This window comes from Tasmannia lanceolata, unplaced genomic scaffold, assembly GCF_043159265.1.
Source record: "Tasmannia lanceolata isolate RefF3 unplaced genomic scaffold, GAP_Taslan_0.1 ptg000018l, whole genome shotgun sequence".
Lineage (NCBI taxonomy): Eukaryota > Viridiplantae > Streptophyta > Magnoliopsida > Canellales > Winteraceae > Tasmannia > Tasmannia lanceolata.
Window position 1 is genome coordinate 7,112,571 of NW_027518695.1, and position 21,911 is coordinate 7,134,481.

Here is a 21,911-nt window from a genome sequence, read left to right on the forward strand (position 1 = left end):
TATATTCACCCATTTACTTCCTTGGGACAGCCACTTGTAGTGAGAGAGAGAGATGTTTAATTATAGGGAAATGATATATTCACCCCATTTACTTCCTTGACAGCCACTCGTAGTATAAAACAGTTCATAAATACACTGAGGCGGCCCTTTCTTCCTTTGGACAGCTACTTGTAGTTTAAAAGAGTATTCATAAATGGGCCATATTTTGATGATGGCACTTCTCACTTTATTAAGAAGTAAGGTATGGCCCGCACTATAGGATGATCCAAACCGTTCATTCGATGGGCCACAGCCTAAATAGGTTGTGCCCCAAAAATCATTTCCATAGGTTGATCGTAACCCTCCGACCTAAGATCCACCCATCTATAGATCGGAGGGTTAGGACCAACCTATATAAATGATTTTTGGGGCACAACCTATTTAGGCTGTGGCCCATCTAATGGACGGTTTGGATCATCCTATGGTGTGGGCTATACCTTACTTTTCAATATAGTGAGGAGTGCCATCCGCAAAATATGGTAGTACTGTAGTACAGATAACATTGCAATTAGTTTAACAGGGAAGGACCATCCTGTCTTATCCTACGAGAAAAAGCTCTCGATAAAAGTTTAGGTGGACGCCGTTTACTAGGTATTGGTCTTCTTATCCCTTCAATGATTACTAAGTCTTATTTAGGACGATGATAAATTCGCTCCCCCTATAGGATAACTCGCACCACATTAAAGGAGGGTGCGTGGTAGACTCCAACGTTTACAGTGGTGCGAATTATCCTACCGTGGGTGCGAATTTATTTATTTATTTGCATTCAAAGTGACTGTTTCCTCTCCTATGCTCACAGCCTCACAGGTAGGGGTGTAAACGAGCCCAGCCCAGCCGAGCTTGGCCAGGCTCGGCTCGGCTCGTTAAGCTCAAAAGCTCGGCTCGGGCTCGCGAGCCTTATCGAGCTCGGATTATATTAATTTCACACCACTCATCTTCCCTGGACAGCCCTATCTAATGTTTTTTTACTACTCTTTTTACACTTAGTGGGGTGGTCCAAGTAACAAACGGGGTTCCAAAAAAGAAGTGACAATTTTGCCTCCCCCTTTCACCCCTGGACAACCCTTTTAGTGTATATATTAGTATATAATATATATTTAAATATATATTATTCTTAACGAGCCTTAATGGGCCGAGCCGAGCCGAGCCTGGCCTAACTCGGGCTCGGCCGGCTCGGCTCGGCTCGTTAAGGATTCAAGCCGAGCTCGAGCGAGCTTCCGAGCCCGAGCCAAAATTGACACCCTTACTCGCAGGAATGATATTACCGCTCCTCAAATTAAGCATTTCTTAACTTTTCCTTCCGTAATTAAGGTACCATCCCTCATCAGATCGAAGGGTTAGGATCATTCTATGGGAATGATTTTCTAAGGATGGCATAGTTAAGTTGGGGCCGAATAAATGAATGGTTTGGATCATCCAACCATACAGGCCCGAAATCTCCATATATACTATGTGGGCCCATCATCAAATCCATTTGAAAGATGTTGATCAAATTATTATAATCGTCCTATCGGTGCAATTTTGGTTTCCATCTATACAGGGCCCAACAAATAAGCGGTCCAGATCAATGGTCAGAGAGAACTCTATCCACATCATCAATACATCGGAGCTGAACCATAATACCGTGCAAAGGGCTTGTGCCAGATCCATCCTAACAACCACATTTTGGACCCCACATTTGCACCGACGCCGTGATCTGGTCCATTGATTCTATCCGACGGTGAGTATTCTTGTATTCACATGGTTGAACTATATAATCAATTAAGAGGAATTCTAAACTCAGGGCCGCCCCCGCAAAAAAGGGCTGAAAGGGGTTGCATGGGTGCCCTTCAGTTTAGCATACCTCAATTAAACTATAGTAACTTTCTTTTCTCAAACCGTTCTGTTTCTCATAAAATGGTGAGCATTGACTCATCATTCATGACACTATTATGTTCCTTCGTTGGCTCATACAGTTCATTGAGAAAAGAAAAACAACAAACAAAGAGAAGGGCTGTGATTACCAAAACAAAGGTGTAAAATACCAGCTTCCCTAAGAAGAAACGTCAACAAAAGATGGCATGACTCGGGCGAGTCAAAGAGATGCATTATTTAACATTTGATTGACTTGGTTACGGGTCGATTCAACACTCAAACCAATGACTCGAATGAGATAAGAGTGGATTCAAAGGCCAACCAAACGACTTATGAAAGTTAGGAAAACGTTTCTAAAACGAAATCCAACATGGTTAGAAGTTAGAAGTTAGAAGTTAGAAGATATCAATACAAGACCAAAATTCAACAATTAAAAATGACGTATGTATCACATTTGAATTTAAAATCTTAAACCAGTTTCTTTTTTTTGTTGAAATTTTCTTTCTCCCTTCTCTCCCCTTCTAGACTTCTAGTGGGTTGCTGTCTTGGGCAACCAACAATATATTGACTTTTCACGTTTTATACGTGGAAGTGGTGTCTCCTATCTAACATGAGACATGAGTCTCCTCATTTTGCAAGGAATTTTTTTAATCTTATTATTTATCTTTTATTTAGATACGTGTGGGACTCTCTTAGTTTAATTAGGATTTGGTTTACTTTTCTAGAGGGAACTGGGTTGGGTAACTTGGACAGTTTCAAAGAGAGCTAGGATTCTGGGTATAGTTTCTTAGGTGTGAGAAGGATGTAACTTATAGGGAAAGGTTCCGGATTGAGACCAATTGTACTGTCTGATCTAGTGATCTTCTACTGTTAATAAGAAACAACCATGGTACTCCTCTGGTCAAGGACGTAGGCATCATCCCCAAACTACCTTAGATCTTATGTCTTCTTATTTGGGTTGTGATATATCCGCTCCTTTTGATCACGAGGAACACCCCCTGTCAGTGTTTGTGGCAATCAGGGGCATTGAATTCTTCTGACATAAGTACAACAGCCTCTCTTTAGTCATTGATACACTGACAGGGGGTGTTCCTGGTGATCAAAAGGGGCGGATATATCATTTCCCTCTTATTTTTATGGGTGTGTACTTTTTTTCACTTTACTACATTATCTAGTGTGGGGGACAAAACAAGTCTTCATGTACGTCATAATAGGCCATCAAACAACTTGAATCAGTCTAGGGGTGCAAGTTTGGCCCTATCAGCCTTGACCCGCCCTGAGCCCGAACAGGGTCTGGGTTGGATTTTCCAACCCTGAGGGTGGTTCAGGGTTCATTTTCTAGGCCCTAAGTCCGGGTCGGGTCGGGTTTAGGGTTAATACCTCGGGTCGGTCCAACCCGGCTCGACCCGACCCTAAGTTTTCTAATATAGTATTGAACCATTTGTGCATGTTTCTTTTGCTAATGTTTTCTTTTTTTTTGAAATGGATTTGCTAATGTTTTCTATTATCTTGAATTGATGTTTCTTTAGATTATTATTATTAATTGATTGTCTCTGCTGCCCATCATGTTGTTGAATTCATATTGTCTTATTTTGTTCCCTTTCTCTATTTATTGATCATTTTGTTCTATATGATATGTAGTTGCTTTATTTTTGGCATTCTTAACAGGTATTTGCACTAGGGTCAATCAGGGCCAGCCCGGCCCAATCAGGGCTGGCCAGGGCTACGCTGAGCCCTGTAGGGCAGGCAAAGGGTTGAGGTTTTTCGACCTTGACTCAGGGTCAGGGCGGGTCAGGGCCGAGATAATGGGATCCAGGGTTGGGCTAGGGTTTTGAAAAACCTGACCCTGTTGCAGCCCTAAATCAGTCTATAGGTACAGGGAGGTGAAGAGTCATCCATTGGACCGTCCTTTGTCTCTCGAGAAGTCATCCCAATCTAGAACAAATAATGAATTCATCCTCTTACAATGAAGATATTCGGGCAGAAAAAAATGGTATCGAAGCTTGGTTGCGGTTTTAGGGAAAAGTAATATAGCATTAGTTCTCAGCCTCTGAGAAATTTTCATCTACAAGTGAAGCTATTAAATGAAAAAAATATATTCTAAAATTTTAGTGGTTTCAAGGAAAATTACATTTACACCCCCTCTAGTTTCTGACACATACACAGGGGAAAATTACATTTACCCCTGTGGTTCTAAACGTGACAACTACACCACCTGTGGTTTCAAAACGTGACAAGAACACCCCCTCCGTCAACGGTCTGTTAGTTTAACCTGACGAAAAGACTGAAACTAACCATGGTTAATATTTTGAGGACATAAATACCCTCATTTGCAGAGGGATTAGGGTTACGCCATTTCCCACCGCCGTCGTCGCACCTCCGGCCACCGCCGCCGTCGCCATCTCCGGCCACCGCCGTCACCTCCACCACAGACCCACCATAGATAATCGAACCCCACCCCATGGCTACATCAAACCCACATTTCAAGAAAAAACTTTGATAAAAACAAAAAGAAGCCCTAAAACATTAGGGTTTTTGTGCAAATCATTATAATGATGTGAATGAAGACAAATAAAACTCATAAATTGAGGGTTTATGTTGATAAATCAATAAGGGTTTGAATCAAACCCTAATTTTTAGTTTTCAAGTCTGAAAACCCTAATTTTCTGTCGGGGAAGACGAGGGCATTTTGGTCTTTTTTGCCTCGCCGTCTGGTCAGTCCAGTTAAAAAACCCCAATGAACCCACAAGGGGTGTAGTTGTCACGTTTAGAACCACATGCGTAGAAGTGTATGTGTCAGAAACTAGTTGGGTGTAAATGTAATTTTCCCTTGCCATGGGAGTAAAATTTAGTTATACCCAATTCAATATCGATGCGTTATTTATTCTTTTATATACTTTAACACTCCTCTCGCGTGTGGCCCATTTTTTAGGGTTGGCCTACACGTGGCACATATGCGCCCCCCCTCTTTTGGGTTTAGGCATTGCGTGTGGATTTTTGCTATCAAGGAGGTTTGAACACAGGGCCTTTGGCTCCGATACCATGTGAAACAACCAGTTACTCCAAGAGCTTAAGCTGTTGGAGAAGGCGTTAGTTAATCTTGGAAAGTGATAAATCGACCCCCATGTATCTTAAATCGGCCCCCTATGTTTCTTTCTCTTGGGGCCAATTTAAGACATATGGGGTCGATTTCCCTTAATCTTTTATACTTTAACAGAGACAAGCCCAGGTAAATTCCTAGGCTTACTTGTCATTTCCCATGTTTGGTTAAAAATCTCAAAAAGGTAAGAATTCAGAGTGATAAATCGACCCCCATATATCTTAAATCCACTCCCTATGTGTCTATCTCTCTCCTCTTTCTCTCTCTAACCCAGAGGAGAGAGAAAGACACATAGGGGGTCGATTTATCACTGCCCTTCGATAAATACCATATCACAAAAAAGTTGAACAGTTGCCCTTATTAGAAAAGGTCAAAAGTAAAGGCTCAATTTTTTGAGAGCTTTGTTGGGAAGCGCTGTGTATGCAGGTAAGCCGACATACACCCAACAGCAGTGGTCAAGAAGTTTTCCTTTATTGCAGTTGGGGGGGGGGGGGGGGGGGCAAATACAACTAAAGGCTGATGTGCATACCCAAAAAAACCTCCTCGGACTACAACATACCCAAAAATTAGCTTTGTCCAAAGTTTGGAAACAGACCCTATTTCTGAGATTGCTCTTTGTTTGCTTTCTTCTTATTAGAGTCTATAATAATCTTCTAATTTCTGATGCGGCAACTTCTTATTATTTGTTAACTAACCAACTTCTCCAAAAGCTTAAGCTGTTGGAGAAAGGCGTTATTTATCTTTTATACTTTAACATTATTAGAGTCTATAATAATCTTCTAATTTCGATTTGCATTAGGAACTCAGCTGTAATTACTTAAATCTTTGGTTTCAGGTATATACAAAAAGGACGACCTTTGCCGTAGGCAACCGGTGGTAAGCAAGTCAGAAGTACATGACTGTAAAACGACTCGACCCAACTACAATGGGGAAGTCAGTACAAAAAGCGCCCTGAAACACAAAGATCATCAGTTGTAGTATTGGTTGGTGAATTGGCAACGCATTTCGGTAACTCGTAGATAAGGAAAAACCATTACAACTCTAATTTCCCAAAGAAAGAGAGTACTGAAGAGAGCAATCAAAGCAAGGAAGAGGCACAAAGTCATAAAGTGGAATAGCTAAAATAGCATGGCTCACCAAAACTACAAAACAGAAAAGAAGAAACCTTTGATTTTTTACCAGTGTCAGCACAGGTACCAAAATAAAGTATACTTATAATACAGTGGGGTATGATGATCTTCCACCGCTGGCTATTATCGGAGTTCATACATCAACGAAATTCATCCTCGAGGTTGCGGAAACCAGAAGTGAGATCTTCATATAGTTTCTGGAACTTCGCCACCAGAGCTTGCTCCCCTTCAGCAGGATCTTCAAATTTCTGAGACCTGAAATTCAGTAATAACCAAATTTAAGTTATTCTTGAATTGTACAAGGGAAGTGATATATTCACCCCCTTTTAATACTTGGACAGCCTCCTCTGGTTTATTTATGACTACCCCTGTACACACTAAAAATAGTAAGTCCGCACTTACTATAAATAGTAAGTTTGTTATTACTTACTATAAATAGTAAGTCCACGATTACTGCGAATAGTAAGTCCGCAGGTGGGCAGTATGTTGATGTGGACATCCCCACATCTAGAATAAAATTATAACTAAAAAATGGAAATAAATCTCAAATAAAATAGCTAAATAAATCTCTCATGAAAAAACTAACTAAAATTAAGTCTATGGCTAATGGATCACATCAATTCTTTGGTTGGTTTCTGGATTTTGAAATTTAACCCTAGTTAAAGGACTAACAATCAGGAAACCCAATATCAGAAAAGTAGGGGTATCGGTCATATAAAAATGTATGAAGGAATAGATTACTTACACTAAACGATAGAAGAGATCTCCCAATCGATGTTTGATAGAACTGAATGTTATCTTCTGGCCATCTGCTCCCGCACCTCGCTCCACTGCCTGCAAAGGAATTTGTTTGTGTCAAAAGATAATAATGTCTTAATGATACAGTAACTCAAGGACAGAAGTCTGAAGAGATACAGCATCTTACAACAACTAGAGAACTTGGTTTTATTTTTCAAAAAAATTCTTATTTGGGATTGAGTGCTTAGAAAAGCATAGACATGGATCTCAAAAGAATGATGTTAAGAACTCGTAATAGTTAAATAGAAAGCTCTACCTGATTCGCCAAAGTGTTGAAATGGATGATGTTGCGCATCATCCAAACAGATTTGTAGAATGGACAGTACTTATCGTATCTGTTCCAACCGCAGCAACCAAATAGATAAAGGCAATGCAGAAAAGCCAGTATAAAAACAAGGGAGCAAAGGCAGAGTTGAAGAATATATGATGAAACTGTTTTTTTTTTTTTCCTTCTTCACTTAGACCGATGATGGTGATGAGACGGTAATTGATACTTACGCTGTAAAAGCATTCTGAGCAAGATAATCTTCCCTCAGTAGCTTTGCTGTATCTAATATAATTTTATCAGTTTCTGCCAAGGCATCTTTACCAACAAGCTGCAAGTTAGCAAAAGCTCCATATGGTCATATATCTGTCATTTTTGTGTAAGAAAAGTGTTTCTGCGCTGCAGTGCAGGGAGTTCTCTGCGCTGTAGCGGGTTTATAACGCCCCCCATTGGTTCGTTCAGCAGGTCCCACTTTTTTGGCCCACAAAAGTGACCAATGGGAGGCGTTATAACGCGCTACAGCGCAGAAACACTTTCCTCTTTTTGTGTATACTTACCAGTAATGGCAAAAGCAGTTCATACAGTTTAAACAAAACTACTGAAATGTTCAAATGCTAAGGGGATGGTTCAAAACACATGTAAGTCACCAAAAGTGAATTCAAAGACGGGAAGAATGTATACTTGGACAATTTCATTCAGATCGTCTTCTCTCTGCAGAACCTCACGAGCTTTTGTTCTGATGTCAATGAAATCTGGATCAAATCGCTCATAGAAAGCCTCCAAGGCCTGCAACGCAACAAAACGATATGTCAGAAATAAACCATAAAACCAACAAACAAACACCGGGAGGATAGACGGTAGTAAATCAAAAACCTTAAAGACAAAACAACAGCATCAAATGTGTAATATCAGGAACACAGTAAACAAACCGTTGAGTACTTCGAATAAGAAATAAGCCAATTTACAGATGGAAAATGTTTCCTCTGAGCAAGTTTCTTATCCAGACCCCAGAAGACCTGCAAGATGTAAAGTAAAACAATCATGGCTGATGAAAAAATGACCTGGAAGAAAAGATAGGAACCGCAAAAGCAGATCATTATTACCTGAACAATACCAAGGGTTGCAGATGTTACGGGATCTGAGAAATCCCCTCCAGGCGGGGAAACAGCACCAACTATTGTTACACTACCATAACGATCGGGGCTACCTAGACATTTTACTTTACCAGCACGCTCGTAAAAGGATGCCAAACGTGCAGCAAGGTACGCCGGATAGCCACTATCTGCCGGCATTTCAGCCTGGATAAGAATTTATGTTTAATCATCAACCAGCACAGACGGGATCATTTTGTTGATTACAGGCAAAATAGAGTCAAATATACTCCACAATACAATACATCCAGAAACTACTCAGATAATTACAGAATTTCAAGAGAAACTGGAAGAACATAATGCAAAAGCATATCTTTCAGTCATGAAATTTGAAAACAATATCAAAGGGTAATAAAAAATAAATTATGAACAGAATATCAAAAGACGTGCCAGAATAGAATCTAACAAAAAAGGATAATAAAACATGCCATAAAAGATAAATGAATTGAATATGTTATGGAAATAGTTTTCAATCAGTAATTGACAGACCTCGGTTATAACCTCACTAGTTGCTTCATTGCCCCAAACACTTAGATATCAATTAACTATAGAAGAAACTCAAAGAACATAATGCAAAAGCATATCATTCAGTCGTGAAATTGGAGAACAATATCAAAGGGTAATAGAAAATAAATTTGACAAGCCTTGGTTTATAACTGTTAACAAGTCTATAGGTCTTTATTGTAATGCACACGGGCATACTTGTCTCTGTACTTCACTCTTTATTATTTATATTACATGAGTGAGGGGGAGAACCCTAACTCAATCGTTTCTCTCACTCTTTACTTTCTCTCTCTTCTCTACCTCTCTCAACATGGTATCAGAGCTCTAGGGCATGGATGCCTAGGGCCATTTTTTTTTCTTCTTCTTTTTCCTTCTTTTTTCCCTAACCCTAACCTTAACCTCCACCTCCATCTTCTCCATCCCTAACCCTAATCATAACCCCTCCATTCTTTGCTACAGTAAATCGCTACTGTTCCTGCTACAATACCCTCTTTTCCCCACTCTTCCTTGCCCTAATCTGATCCATCATAATCTCTTCTTCCTCTTTTGGGTCATAGCTATGCCCTAGAATTTCTTGTTCGGCTTGATCACTATCTTCATGGTATTGTTCTGGATCTGTACTTACATCATTGCGATGTTTATGGCTCGGAGTTGTCTCGACTTTGTCTTTATATCGTGAGGCTATCTCATGCCTCCCTTATGCATATGTTGTCCTCACGAAGCCGCGGTCTATTAGCTTGCTTATAGTCTTCATCCTTGTCACTACCTGCTCGTTGTTGGTCCTCCTCAGTCTTCTTCCCGGTCTCTTATGGAAGATACCCCTCGTATTGAGGACCCTACTATTCGTACTCCAGCTATGGCTACTAGTTCCCACCCGCGTCAGGCTGCGTCGTCGTCTTTGTCTTCGGTGGATGCGTCATTCCCACCGATTACCACTTCCCGTCTTGATGGATCCAACTATTTGACTTGGAAGATTGCTGTGGAGACATATCTGAAGGCCCGATGAAAGATTTCTATTATTCGTCGTGATCCCCCTCCTGAGACTAACCCTACCTTTGATGATTGGAATGTAGATGATGCCCTTGTTCGTACACTTCTATGGCAGAGTATGACCCCTGCCATTGCTAGCACCATGATGGATCTCCCTACTGCCAAAAAGGTATGGGAGCACACTGCGGCGTTATATTCTGGTGAGGGGAATGTCGCCCGACTCTGCGACACTTATTCGCGCTGGATGGGTCACAGGCGTGGTGATTCTACAGTCCATGATTACTACAGACAGTTTGTCTCCTATTGCCAGCAGCTGGATGCTCTTATGCCTCTCACCACTGATCTTACCACGGCAGCCAGACAGAGGGATCAGCTCCGAGTTGTTCATTTCCTTGAGGGTCTTGGATCAGAGTTCATTCATCTTCGACAACACATTCTTGGGTCTGGTACTGTACCCACTCTTCAGGAGGTATTTTTACGAGCTCAGCAGTGTGCACTTGGCATTACTGTTCCTACTCCCGTGGATGTCTCGACTACTGCTGCTTACGGAGTCGCTGCCCGCCCTTCCCGAGGAGGAGGCACTTTTGGTCGCGGCCGTGGTCACGATACTAGCCGAGGCGGACATGGCGGCGGTCGAGAGGGTGGCCGTGGAGGTCGAGCTCGACCCAATTGTACTCATTGTAGGCGTGAGGGTCACTATCACGAGACATGCTTTGATCTCCATCCTGAGCTGCATCACACTCCAGATCGTCGTCAGGGCCGTACTGCACATCTTGCCCTTCCAGATTCACCTGCTCCTATTGACAGTCCTTCACAGACACCACTGGCTACTCCGACCGATCAGATGGTCGTCTCTCGTGCCAACTATGATGAGCTACAGCGTTTCAGGTCTGCCAGCCGCCCTCCTACTGTTGGTCTTGTTCAGCCAGGTAGTTCTCCTGCTTCGTTCCTCTCTAGTTCTAGCTCCTGGATTATTGACTCGGGAGCATCTCATCACATGATAGGTACCCAGTCATCCTTACATGATTTTCATCATGTTGTTTCACGTTCTATTACTCTTGCTGATGGGAGTACCTCTCCTATCACTTGTGTTGGCAGTTGTTCCCCTTCACCAGGCATTACATTATCATCTGTGCTCTGTGTCCCCAAGTCACCTTTCAGTTTACTTTCTGTTAGTCAATTAACAAAGCATCTTCATTGTTCTATCTCATTTTTTCCTTCATATTGTCTTTTTCAGGATCTCTCGACTGGGAGGACGATTGGCTCGGGCAGTGAGGTGGATGGTCTTTATCGTCTCGACTAAACTCCGTCCCATCCGATTCTACATGGCTCGGTCGATGCATACTAGTGGCACTGCCGTCTAGGTCACCCGTCTATGGAGCGTTTACGCAGGATTCCCTTCGTTCCTTCTTCATCTGTTAGGTCTTTTCAGTGTGAGGCTTGTGAACTTGGGAAGCATCATCGTGTGCCATTCCCTCTAGGACCGTTAGTCGGGCTTCACACCCTTTTGCTCTTGTTCATTATGATGTATGGGGTCCTGCGAGAACTACCTCTTTATTTGGATTTCGCTATTTTGTGGTCTTTACTGATGACTATTCATGTATGACATGGACTTATTTAATAAAAGATCGTTCTGAAGTTTTTTCTGTGTTTCGTGATTTTTATGCTGAAGTTAGTAATCAATTCTCATGTGTTATCCAATGTCTTCGCACTCACAATGCAAAGGAATATTTCTCTTACTCAAATGGTTTTCAGGAATTCCTCTCTTCGCGAGGTATTCTTCATCAGTCCTCATGTGCTCATACCTCTCAGCAGAATGGAGTGGCTAAGAGGAAGCTTCGCTCCTTGTTAGATGGGGCCCGGACACTACTCTTTCAGATGCGGGTCCCTAAGACCTATTGGGCTGATGCTGTACTCACAGCATGCTACCTGGCAAATAGGCTTCCCTCTTCGGTCCTTGGTGGCACCTCTCCGTTCTCGATTCTCCGTCCTACCTCTGACCATTTCCCTCTTACACCTCGTGTTTTTTGTTGTCTCTGTTTTTTCCACGTTCTTGGGTCAAGATTAGATAAGTTGGATCCTCGTGCCGAACGGTGTATCTTTCTAGGTTACTCTCGGACCCAAAAGGGTTGTCGTTGCTACAGCCCTCGTCTGCGACGATCATTCGTCTCGGCGGATGTTACATTATTTGAGACTCAATCATTTTTTAGTCCGTCCATCTCGTTGGATCCCCTCCCCCCCCCTCTACACTTCAGGAGGATTCCTCGCATACTCCAGTTCTTCCTCTTCCAGTTCTTCCTGATCCCATCCCTGTTTCTACACCTCCGCTATCTAGTTCCTCCCCTACAGTTGATTCTACTGTTATGCCGACGTCAGCGCCTTGTGCAGCCCCTCTACCTCAACCATTGAAGCCGTATCAGCGTCGGGCCAAATCTGCTGCTCATTCAGCCCCGCCCGAGCCATCATCTCAGCCGGAGATCATCACTTCTGAGGTACATTCTGACTCTCCCATTGCCTCTCGCACTCGGTCTCGCAGTACTGCTCATCCCATTTCCTCTTTTGTGTCTTATGACTTTCTCACCCCTGTATTTTGTAGTTTTGTTTCGTCTTTGTCCTCTATTTCTCTACCTAAGACTCTACAGGAGGCACTTGATCATCAAGGCTGGCGGGCGGCTATGGATCTTGAGATGCAGGCCCTTCAGGCCAATCAGACATGGGATTTGGTCCCTCTACCATATGGTGCTCGCCCCGTTGGTTGTCGTTGGGTTTATGCAGTCAAGCACCTTCCTGATGGCACAGTTGAGCGCCTTAAGGCTCGAATTGTTGCCAAAGGGTACACGCAGACATATGGGATTGATTATGGCGAGACTTTTTCACCAGCTGCGAAAATTCCTTCTGTCCGTGTCCTGCTAACCCTTGCTGTGAATCATGGCTGGCATCTTCATCAATTGGATGTAAAGAATGCCTTTCTTCATGGTGATTTGGAGGAAGAGGTCTATATGGAGCAACATGGTGATTTGGAGGAAGAGGTCTATATGGAGCAACATCCTGGATATGTTGCTCAGGGGGAGATATCTCTTGTTTGCCGTTTGAGGAAATCCATTTATGGTCTCAAACAATCTCCGAGAGCCTGGTTTGGGAAGTTCAGTGCTACACTTATCGCTTTAGCATGAAGCAGTGCGCAGTTGATCACTCCGTCTTCAGTTTTCAGTCTCAGGCTGGTTGTGTTCTGTTGATAGTATATGTCGATGATATAATTATCACTGGTAGCGATACAGGTGGCATTCAGAGGCTCAAATCCTTCCTTCAGACAGAGTTCTCTACTAAGGATTTGGGTCGTCTTCGGTATTTCCTGAGCATTGAGGTTGCCTATTCGATTAGGGGTATCTACCTCTCACAGAGGAAGTATGTTCTGGATCTTCTTGATGAGACAGGTTGTTTGGAGTCAAGCCTGCCTCAACTCCTATGGACCAGAATATGAAATTACTCCCTGAGGATGGAGTCCTGTTAGAAGATCCAGGGCAATACAGACGTTTAGTTGGTAAGCTCATTTATCTTACTGTTACACGTCCAGATATTACCTTTGCAGTTAGCGCTGTTAGCCAGCATATGAGCTCACCTCGCACTTCACACTGGGCTGCTGTACTTCAGATATTGAGATATCTGAAGAGTTCGCCAGGTAAAGGGATGTTATTTCAGAGGCATGGGCACCAGAGAATTGAAGGATACACTGATGCAGACTGGGCAGGATCTCCGGCTGATAGGCGGTCTACTACATGACATTGCACCTTTATTGGAGGTAATCTTTTTTCATGGAGAAGTAAGAAACAAGATGTCGTGTCTAAATCCAGTGCCGAGGCAGAATATAAAGTTATGTCTCATACGAGTGGCGAACTCATGTAGCTACGTTCCTTACTTTCAGAGATTGGATTTCCTCCTTCTCCAGCTCAGTTATACTCTAATAACAAATCCGCGATTTACATTGCCACGAATCCAGTCTTCCATGAGAGGACCAAGCATATTGAAGTGGATTGTCATTTCATTAGAGATTTGATTCAGCGAGGCTACATATCTCCTGTGTTTACAAGATCTACAGATCAATTAACAGACATGTTCACGAAGCCTCTAAGTAGAGCTAAGTTAGTTGATAATTGTAACAAGCTAGGAATGTTAGATATCTACATTCCAGCTTGAGGGGGAGTGTTAACAAGTCTTTAGGTCTTTATTGTAATGCCCAAGGGCATACTTGTCTTTGTACTTCACTCTTTATTATTTATATTACATGAGTGAGGGGGAGAACCCTAACTCAATCTTTTCCCTCACTCTTTACTCTCTTTACTTTCTCTCTTTTCTCTACCTCTCTCAACAATAACCTCACTAGCTGGTTCGTTGCTCCAAACACAAAGATATCAATTAAATATGTTTGAAAGAAGAGTTATTAAAATCAGTGAAATTTTCCTTACAAGTCCTCTTTGAAACAGCTCGAGTCTGATTGGTTGGTGGTCCGCACACCAGGTCAACCATGTTAGTAGCTCAAAACAAGAAAAACAAAAGAAATACCAACAAGGGACTGATGTAACTCGAGATCCTCTATACAAAAGGGGAAAATGGCACTCCCAATAGAATAGAAATAAGGGGAGGACCAACGATGAAAATAATGACTACTAAAAATTTCCCTACAAGATCACAAGTCCATAGCCTCTCATTTTTTTTTCCTAACACAAAATATACATGAAACGAAGCAAACAAGCCAAGGCCAAACAAGATGTAAACTCTTTTTTCTTCTTTTTTTCCCGAAATTCCGTCTCACCCCCAACTCTTTTATAACAATCTTTAATGCCCACCTGAGTCACCTCCCTATGGCAAATGGTCTTCAAAACCATGGCAAAACAAGACATCTCATAACAATCAATCCTCCTGAAACCTAATTACCCCATTGTGCATGCTAAAGCTAACTCCTTCCTAGGACTTAACAAGAGATGCATCACTAGACTGCAGCCAATGCACTTGAATGTAAATAAGTAGAGAGTTAGAACTTCTCTACTATAACAATTGGCAGTGATGGGAAGGGAAAGTACAGAAGAAAGCTTTTAATGGTACATGTTGGGTGGATCGATGACCTAGTTGCAATACAATGAAAAGACTTCCTCAAAACAGTTGGTGAGGGAGACAACGGAAAAACTATCGAAGGAACAGGATTTTAGAAGGACGAAGAACCAAAGGGCACAGGAATTTGAATCCTTGGAGAGATAGTGGTACTGATATCTTTAGAAAATCTTTATGTATGGACAGAATACATTGATAGCTTGAAGTAGAGCTTTGGTGTCGCTTCAAAAAAAAAAATTTACTTCTACAGTTTGAGGTTATAGATCTGAAAGAGTAGTTGTAGGTGACAGACATCTCTTTTCATCATGTGTTAAAGAGGGGAGAGGAGATGGTTCTCATGCTAAGGATGGTTATTTTTTACAACATCATTTTGTATGTAGAGTCTTTGCCTCTCCCATTATTTCTACATCCTTCTCTCTTACAGATTTGGTTAATTTATAAAACAAATGAAGAAAATGGAGGATCTACATATTAATCTTGACGATAAAATACAAATGATAAACTTTTCAAGCGCATAAAAATCACCAAATCTAACACTAGTATGATGAATGCATTACTCTTACGGAACAAAGATAAGTAATATCATCCTTCAATTGCATGGCTGATGTCAAAAGAAATAGATGAAATTTACCACAAAGTGAGAGAAAAAGTATAGGTTGCACAAATAAGAAAAGACAGGCACATTACCAGCCGTCCAGATATTTCACGCAATGCTTCCGCCCAACGAGATGTCGAATCGGCCATCATGCTAACATTGTAACCCATATCACGGAAGTATTCAGCAATTGTGATGCCTGAAAATACCGTATTCACATTAATTAAACGCAACATTTTCACATTTGATACAAGAAAGAAGAGATCCAGTATCCAAAAATAAATGACAAACTGTTGAGCATTGGCTACTGAAAAAGAGTTACAGCATGCATTCATAAGTCCACAGTGGTGTACCTGAGATGCTATACCAACATCCCAAGTGTCCAAGTGATGCAAAACACTATTTTAAGGCATTAACCTAGAGCTTGAGCTTGAGCTTCTTCTGATTACACAAATCAAATATGTGCCAAAATACGTATCCAGTGAATCAACTCATAATAAGCTTCCGTACAAGTTTTTCTAGAATCGGGAAGCAGCAAGTACAACCAAGATGTAATCACCATGAGCTATCGTCTATGCCAACAGAGGTGCAACACACCAAATATTCACCCTTAACATGAAGTCATGGACAATACATACATTGGAGTGTTAATGTGCACACGGCACACAAATAAATTTATATGTTGGTATATGGGAAACGATTTTCTCACTTGGCTCATAAAATCTTATCTAGCGGAAGCCCTGAAACTGTTTGACATACACATGGCTTCATGTAGCACAGACACAGAGCTCATTGATTTGGACCATCCAAACAATTGTAGGCTTGCATATTTAAATATCATTCTAATGAAATGATCCTCCCTACTTTCATCCCCTGATTTTGTACCTTGCCCTCACTTTTCCAAAAGAACAAAAGATAGCAATAGGAATATCACCTAGGTTGCTTTGAGTGTTCCAACAGTTAGCCTATCTTGCTGAAGTCAAATGAGTCATTCGTTGGATTATCTTTTTATCAGAAGCTGTGTCTACCATACTTCTTAACCCAAATGCTATAATTGAGTAAATTTAGTCCCAGGTGACTCAAGAGATTATTATACCATGCTTACCCGCACACTGTGAAGCACAATAATGACAATAATGGGCCTCTAAATAGAGGCACTGCTAATATATTATTCTCCCTTGGCTTTTACAGCCATTTTCTCTACCATGGTGAGATGGGCCATGGGTGAGAAAGAGTTCAGCATTGTTTCAGAGACCTACCTCTACGTAGCTTGGAATCTTGATTGTGGTAGCCATCTCACAAGGGGCCACCTCTCTCCTTGGTGGTCTCCTGTGCCATTAGATGCATTGAAGCTTAACTTTGATGGTTCTAGTTTAAGCAACCTAGTCCAGCAGAGATTGGTCACATTCTTAGAAACCACAGTAGCTCGTCAAACGCGCATTTTCAGGACCCATTGGAGCAACAGACTCCAATGAGGTGGAGCTTCTGGAGCTTAAAACGGGTATCCTACAAGTCGAGCGTGATGATGTCCTTGGCTCCCTGGTCGTCGAGGGTGACTCACTTAATGTCATCCGTTGGGCAAATGTGGGGAAAGGTCTCCTTGGAGACATGGGAAAATGACGGAAGTAGTTTTGGATCATGTTGTGGGGCAGACTGTGTTTCCAATATGTTTATTATTCGGCTAACAGCGAAGCAGGAATCCTTAGCCAGCGAGGGTTTGATCAGAGAGGAGCATAACCTTACGTGATTATTCAGGATCCCGATTAAGTTTGTGCTATGTTGTATTTTACTTTTATTTTGCTTGACCAGCTCGATTGAGGTTCCTCACTTCTTTTTTCTTTATAAAGTTATTGATTCCCACTCAGGAAAAAAAACATTGAGAAAGATAGACTTCCCAAAACTCCACTGCAAATACCCCAAGGTCTTTGCAAGCTAGAAGAGCAACACATCTCAAGAATTCACAGAAGAATCTTTCCTTTAACCAAAGAGTGAGTGAATCTAAGGATTATACTTCATAGTTTCCATAGTTTCCAATAAAGCACACATTAACAAGCAGGATTGTAATACATGCCTGTATATATGGAAGCTTCCCGAGCAGCCACAGGCATATTAGAAGTGTTTGCCACAAGTGTTGTACGCTTCATGACAGATTCTTCACGACCATCAGGTAATGTCATTGTCAATTGAGGGAAATCCATAAGAACCTGGATAATTTAAGTAATTCAAAATCTTTTTTTATGGGTTAATTCAAAATCTAACATATCAAGAAAAATTGAAAAAGCCTGGTAAGGTATTAAAAAAAGAAGCAGCAAAGCTACCATATACCTCTGCCATTTCATTTCCTCTTTCTCCACAACCAACATAAACCACAGTGTCAGAATTAGAGTACTGCATTTTATAACACAAATATCAGGCACATGAACTCTATTGATCAGAAAATTCCAGGATATCCAAAGAAGGCTCAAAGTCAATAATTACAACCCTACCTTTGAAAGAGCTTGACTAATGACTGTTTTCCCACAACCAAATGCTCCAGGGATAGCACAAGTTCCTCCAAGCACCGAGGGGAAAAGAGCATCAAGAACACGCTGCAGAGAGTAATACAACTAAGCCACTGGGATCAAAACACTTCTATAACAAATGTTATGCAATTAAGATAAGGGAAAAAGAACTAACGAATATAATAGAACATTAGAAAAAAGAGATTTAGATTGTAACATTACCTGCCCAGTTAAGAGAGGTGTATCAGCAGCAAGCTTCTCTGCAACAGGCCTTGGAGTGCGCACAGGCCAAGTCTGCAAAGAAATGCAACACAAACCAGTGTAAGATAAATTTGCATTATTTCAGCATAATACTTAATGCAGCTCAAACTTTAAAATCAATGAACCACTATTTGCAAGTTAAGAACCTGGAGCATTGTAAATTGCTTTTTAACACCTTGGAACTCCAGCTCTAGCACTGTGTCCTGTAAATATATTAAAACGCCTTTTGTAACTGGTGGTACAAATCACATCGACAAAACTAATACCAAATTGTAAATTGTAACAAGGCATGTGCATTTTAAACGTAAGATCTCAACCCCAATTAAATGGAATATCAAGCAGAAAAATTAACTAGCATTAAATATTTAAAAATACACCCACTTTATCAGGAATCAACACACGCATGAATATGCTCAAGTAATGTACAAAGAAACATGACAATCCCAAATTAGCAAACTCTGCTCACACATACAAATGTCTACGAACCAATGGCTTAAAAACTTAGTCAAAACCTGTGTTTAAAAACTCACTGGTTTAACATGGCTTCCCAAGTTGACTCAGTTTTGGCCAATGGTGTCAAAAAATCATTCAACGCGCCCAATTCAAACCAGCTTTGCCTTGGGTGAAACCTTGATGGAGTACAAATTTTTAAACATTGGCAGCAACATTTCAGCTAGGTCAAGTCACAATGGTTTCAAAAAGAACTTGCACAATACTTGTGTAAGTTCTAAGAGAGACTGTTCCCCTTAAGAAAAATTCACAAATATTTGGCAAAAGTCTACCAAGTTAGAGTTGTCCCCAGGTTTTTGGCTGGCACAGTTGGTAATAAATTCTGGTTTTCTAAAACTAAGTACCAACTTCCTTTTCTTTATTTAAAGGAAGTTCCAACTTCTTTTACACAAAAATAGAACTCTCTCAACTCAACTAAGCCTTTGTCCCAAACTAGTTGGGGTCGGCTTTTACACAAAAATAGAACACGAAAAAAAAAACCATAAATACTGTCTCCAAGGCCAAAAAATGTCCTAAATCATATAAAGAGAAGAACCACTACACTTCAGCAAAACCTATGGCCCTAGCTAAGATGCTACTTGCACGCCCATAATACATTAGATCCAATGCCCATCGCAGCTGTAAAACTAGTAAACACACAAACCTTCAGGCTGTATTGACCAGCAGGGGCAACATAAGTGATTTTCCCCATAGCACCAGGAGGAAGAGCAACACGATGCTCCACCAAGCTGTTCTCAAAGACAGTCTGCGTTGCAAAGGGACCCAAAGATGGATTAATTATACAACACATAACAGGCGCATACCAGAGGTGTAATAAACCATACTTTTCATAAGAAAGTTCCCATAAGAAGTTTATGCCATTAAACTTACAGCATACAAGTCTCCACCAGTAAGAAGATCTCCCTCACCTGCATTGAGTTTTAAAGAAAGATCAATAGTTTTTGAAATGAATCAGTGAAAAATAGTGTCCACTACAAATACAGCCATTGTCATCATAAGTGAGGACTATAAATAGATGACATGGTTCATTAAAATTCCAAGAACTTTAAGGGACTCACCTAATTTTTTAGGTTGAAATTCCCACAGTACATCTTTGTCAAGAGCAGGGACAGAAACACCACGAGGAATATAAACGTCGCCAGATATTTTAGCAATGGTTTTCAGGGGTCTCTGCATTAAAAAGAAAAGGAAAGTGGTCACATACATGAGAAATATTGTATGTAATGCATTGAAGCAAAGAACACAAGAAAAATCCAATACATAGCTAAATGTAAGTTCCAAGCCATATGAGATCATTTGAATGCATGAAGATATGTAAAAAAAAAAAAAAACAGCTACAGCATTTCAATAGTTACAAACAAAAGAAGGCATAAACGGAACAACTATTCAAACCAAATCATGTGCAACAATATGATTCAAGAAAATGAAACTCCTGCTGGCATGTTAAATCTAGGTAAACCTGAATGCCATCGAAAATGTTTCCCAAAATTCCAGGTCCTAGCTCCACAGAAAGAGGCTGTAATGACAAGAATGCAAACCAAGTAAATGAAAGTAAGAAACCCCTAATACAATCAAGTTCGAATAAAAAGAAAACCAATCAAAGATACCTTTCTTGTTCGTAGAACAGGATCGTTTACCATTAATCCAGCAGTTTCCTCATAAACTGAAAGGTGATTTCATTAGATTTAAGATTCTCAGGTTTCAAGCCAGTAAAAACTGCCAAAAGAATTAAATCAAAACAACGCATCAAATTTTTCCCTCTATTGACCGTATAGCAAAGCTTGAAAAAAAATCACGAAAATATAAAAAAGGAAACTGATATTAAGATTAGACAAAGAGTTGAGAGAACCAACAGAAACATAAAAGAATAATAACTGACGACAGAGAATGGATAATACACAACAATGAACACAAATGTCAAATACCTTGGATCGTTGCAGAGTCTCCTTCCAACCGAATAATTTCTCCAATGAGTTTGTCATGGCCAACACGAACAAGTTCATACATAGCAGCACCATTCATTCCATCTGCCACAACAACCGGCCCCGATACCTGTACCAGGAAACAAACAATTCAAGCCTTGATCTTAAAGTTCAATACAAGTATACCAATTGGGTTAATTGGTTTCTCTCATATATAAGAAATCAGATATGCTGGGCCAAAAAGATCACGAAAAAGATATATAAGTGACTTATGAACTCCTTTCGAGCCAGGTGATAGATCCAAGGTGTTCTTAAATCTTAACCAACACAAATGCATAAAAAGAATCACTTTTAAATCCCTTCTCCAATTTGTAGATCATAGACCGCCTTATTATTTCAAAAATGAAACATCCTCCTGATAACACTCCCTCAGATATCTTCAAACATGTATAAAGCTCGTCAACGCGTAGATAATAAGCAATCGATTTCTACTCAGAAACTAAGACTCGAAGATACAGACATAAACAGAAGAAGAGATCGAAAGTGTAGAAAAAGGATCGTTTTAAGGTACTATAACACTCGAAAAATTCGTAACAAACTAACTAAAATCTTTCTCGCGATCATAAAAAGTCAATACAAAGCAAACTTAGCAAATAGGAAAGATTTCATCGAATTCAGCGGATGAAACCCTAAAAATTCGACAAAAGAGGAAAAAAAAGGATACCTTGCGGACATATCCGAACTCGCTCTCTTTCTCCGAATCCTCGAACGTAGTCATTCGATTTCCATAGGTGGACGACATCTTTCAGAACAGTAATTCGAACACCTTAACACCTGAAATTGGAGAAATACAAAGAGATCCTGTTAAATTTTGAGGTTTTCAAGCAATCGTTATTTAGCGTTTCCAAAGGAGACTAAGCTCTGAAGCAGAGACCAGAGATAAATGGCGCAGGTAAGATGCTTCTTTACAGGGAGATATTTTCTTGAAGATTTCCATAATTACCCCTGTTATTTGTTAAAATTACATATTATTTCCATCTGGGTGCCGGTTTCCGATATAGATAGGAATCCGATATCCAGACATGTCACCGAGATTGCAGGAAAAACATTTCTTTGTTTTCTATTCTCGTCGTCTTGGAAGGAGTTTGAAATTAAACATTTATTAGGGAATTTTTTATTTTTTAT

At 40.7% G+C, this 21,911-nt stretch overlaps 1 protein-coding gene and 1 pseudogene across 2 annotated transcripts; both read right to left on the reverse strand.

Moving 5' to 3' along the window:
• Nucleotides 1–6,085: 6,085 nt before the first annotated feature.
• Nucleotides 6,086–21,679, reverse strand: LOC143852055 (V-type proton ATPase catalytic subunit A-like). Of its 2 annotated transcripts, XM_077361555.1 has the most exons (20): nucleotides 21,451–21,679; nucleotides 20,730–20,856; nucleotides 20,412–20,467; nucleotides 20,264–20,320; nucleotides 19,863–19,974; nucleotides 19,675–19,712; nucleotides 19,448–19,549; nucleotides 18,441–18,497; nucleotides 18,256–18,327; nucleotides 18,019–18,120; nucleotides 17,858–17,920; nucleotides 17,604–17,736; nucleotides 15,625–15,731; nucleotides 8,290–8,484; nucleotides 8,116–8,202; nucleotides 7,868–7,972; nucleotides 7,420–7,517; nucleotides 7,178–7,256; nucleotides 6,869–6,957; nucleotides 6,086–6,378 (listed from the first exon to the last, which is right to left on the reverse strand). In XM_077361555.1, exons 1-20 carry the CDS (start codon nucleotides 21,526–21,528, stop codon nucleotides 6,264–6,266), a joined length of 1,872 nt encoding a protein of 623 aa, XP_077217670.1. In that variant the 5' UTR covers nucleotides 21,529–21,679; the 3' UTR covers nucleotides 6,086–6,263. The 2 variants fall into 2 exon arrangements, with proteins under 2 accessions (XP_077217670.1, XP_077217671.1); XM_077361556.1 differs by lacking the exon at nucleotides 21,451–21,679 and having other exon boundaries at nucleotides 20,412–20,520.
• On the reverse strand, nucleotides 8,750–8,873 carry LOC143852134 (U4 spliceosomal RNA; annotated as a pseudogene).
• Nucleotides 21,680–21,911: the final 232 nt, after the last annotated feature.

Excerpts from the sequence above, each read along its gene's own strand:
- LOC143852055 (XM_077361555.1), bottom strand. The coding sequence starts at position 21,528 with ATGTCGTCCACCTATGGAAATCGAATGACTACGTTCGAGGATTCGGAG. Across the intron at positions 20,321-20,411 it reads CTGTTCTACGAACAAGAAAG|CCTCTTTCTGTGGAGCTAGG; the intron begins GTATCTTTGATT and ends TTGTCATTACAG. Across the intron at positions 19,975-20,263 it reads ACATTTTCGATGGCATTCAG|AGACCCCTGAAAACCATTGC; the intron begins GTTTACCTAGAT and ends TTTTTAATGCAG.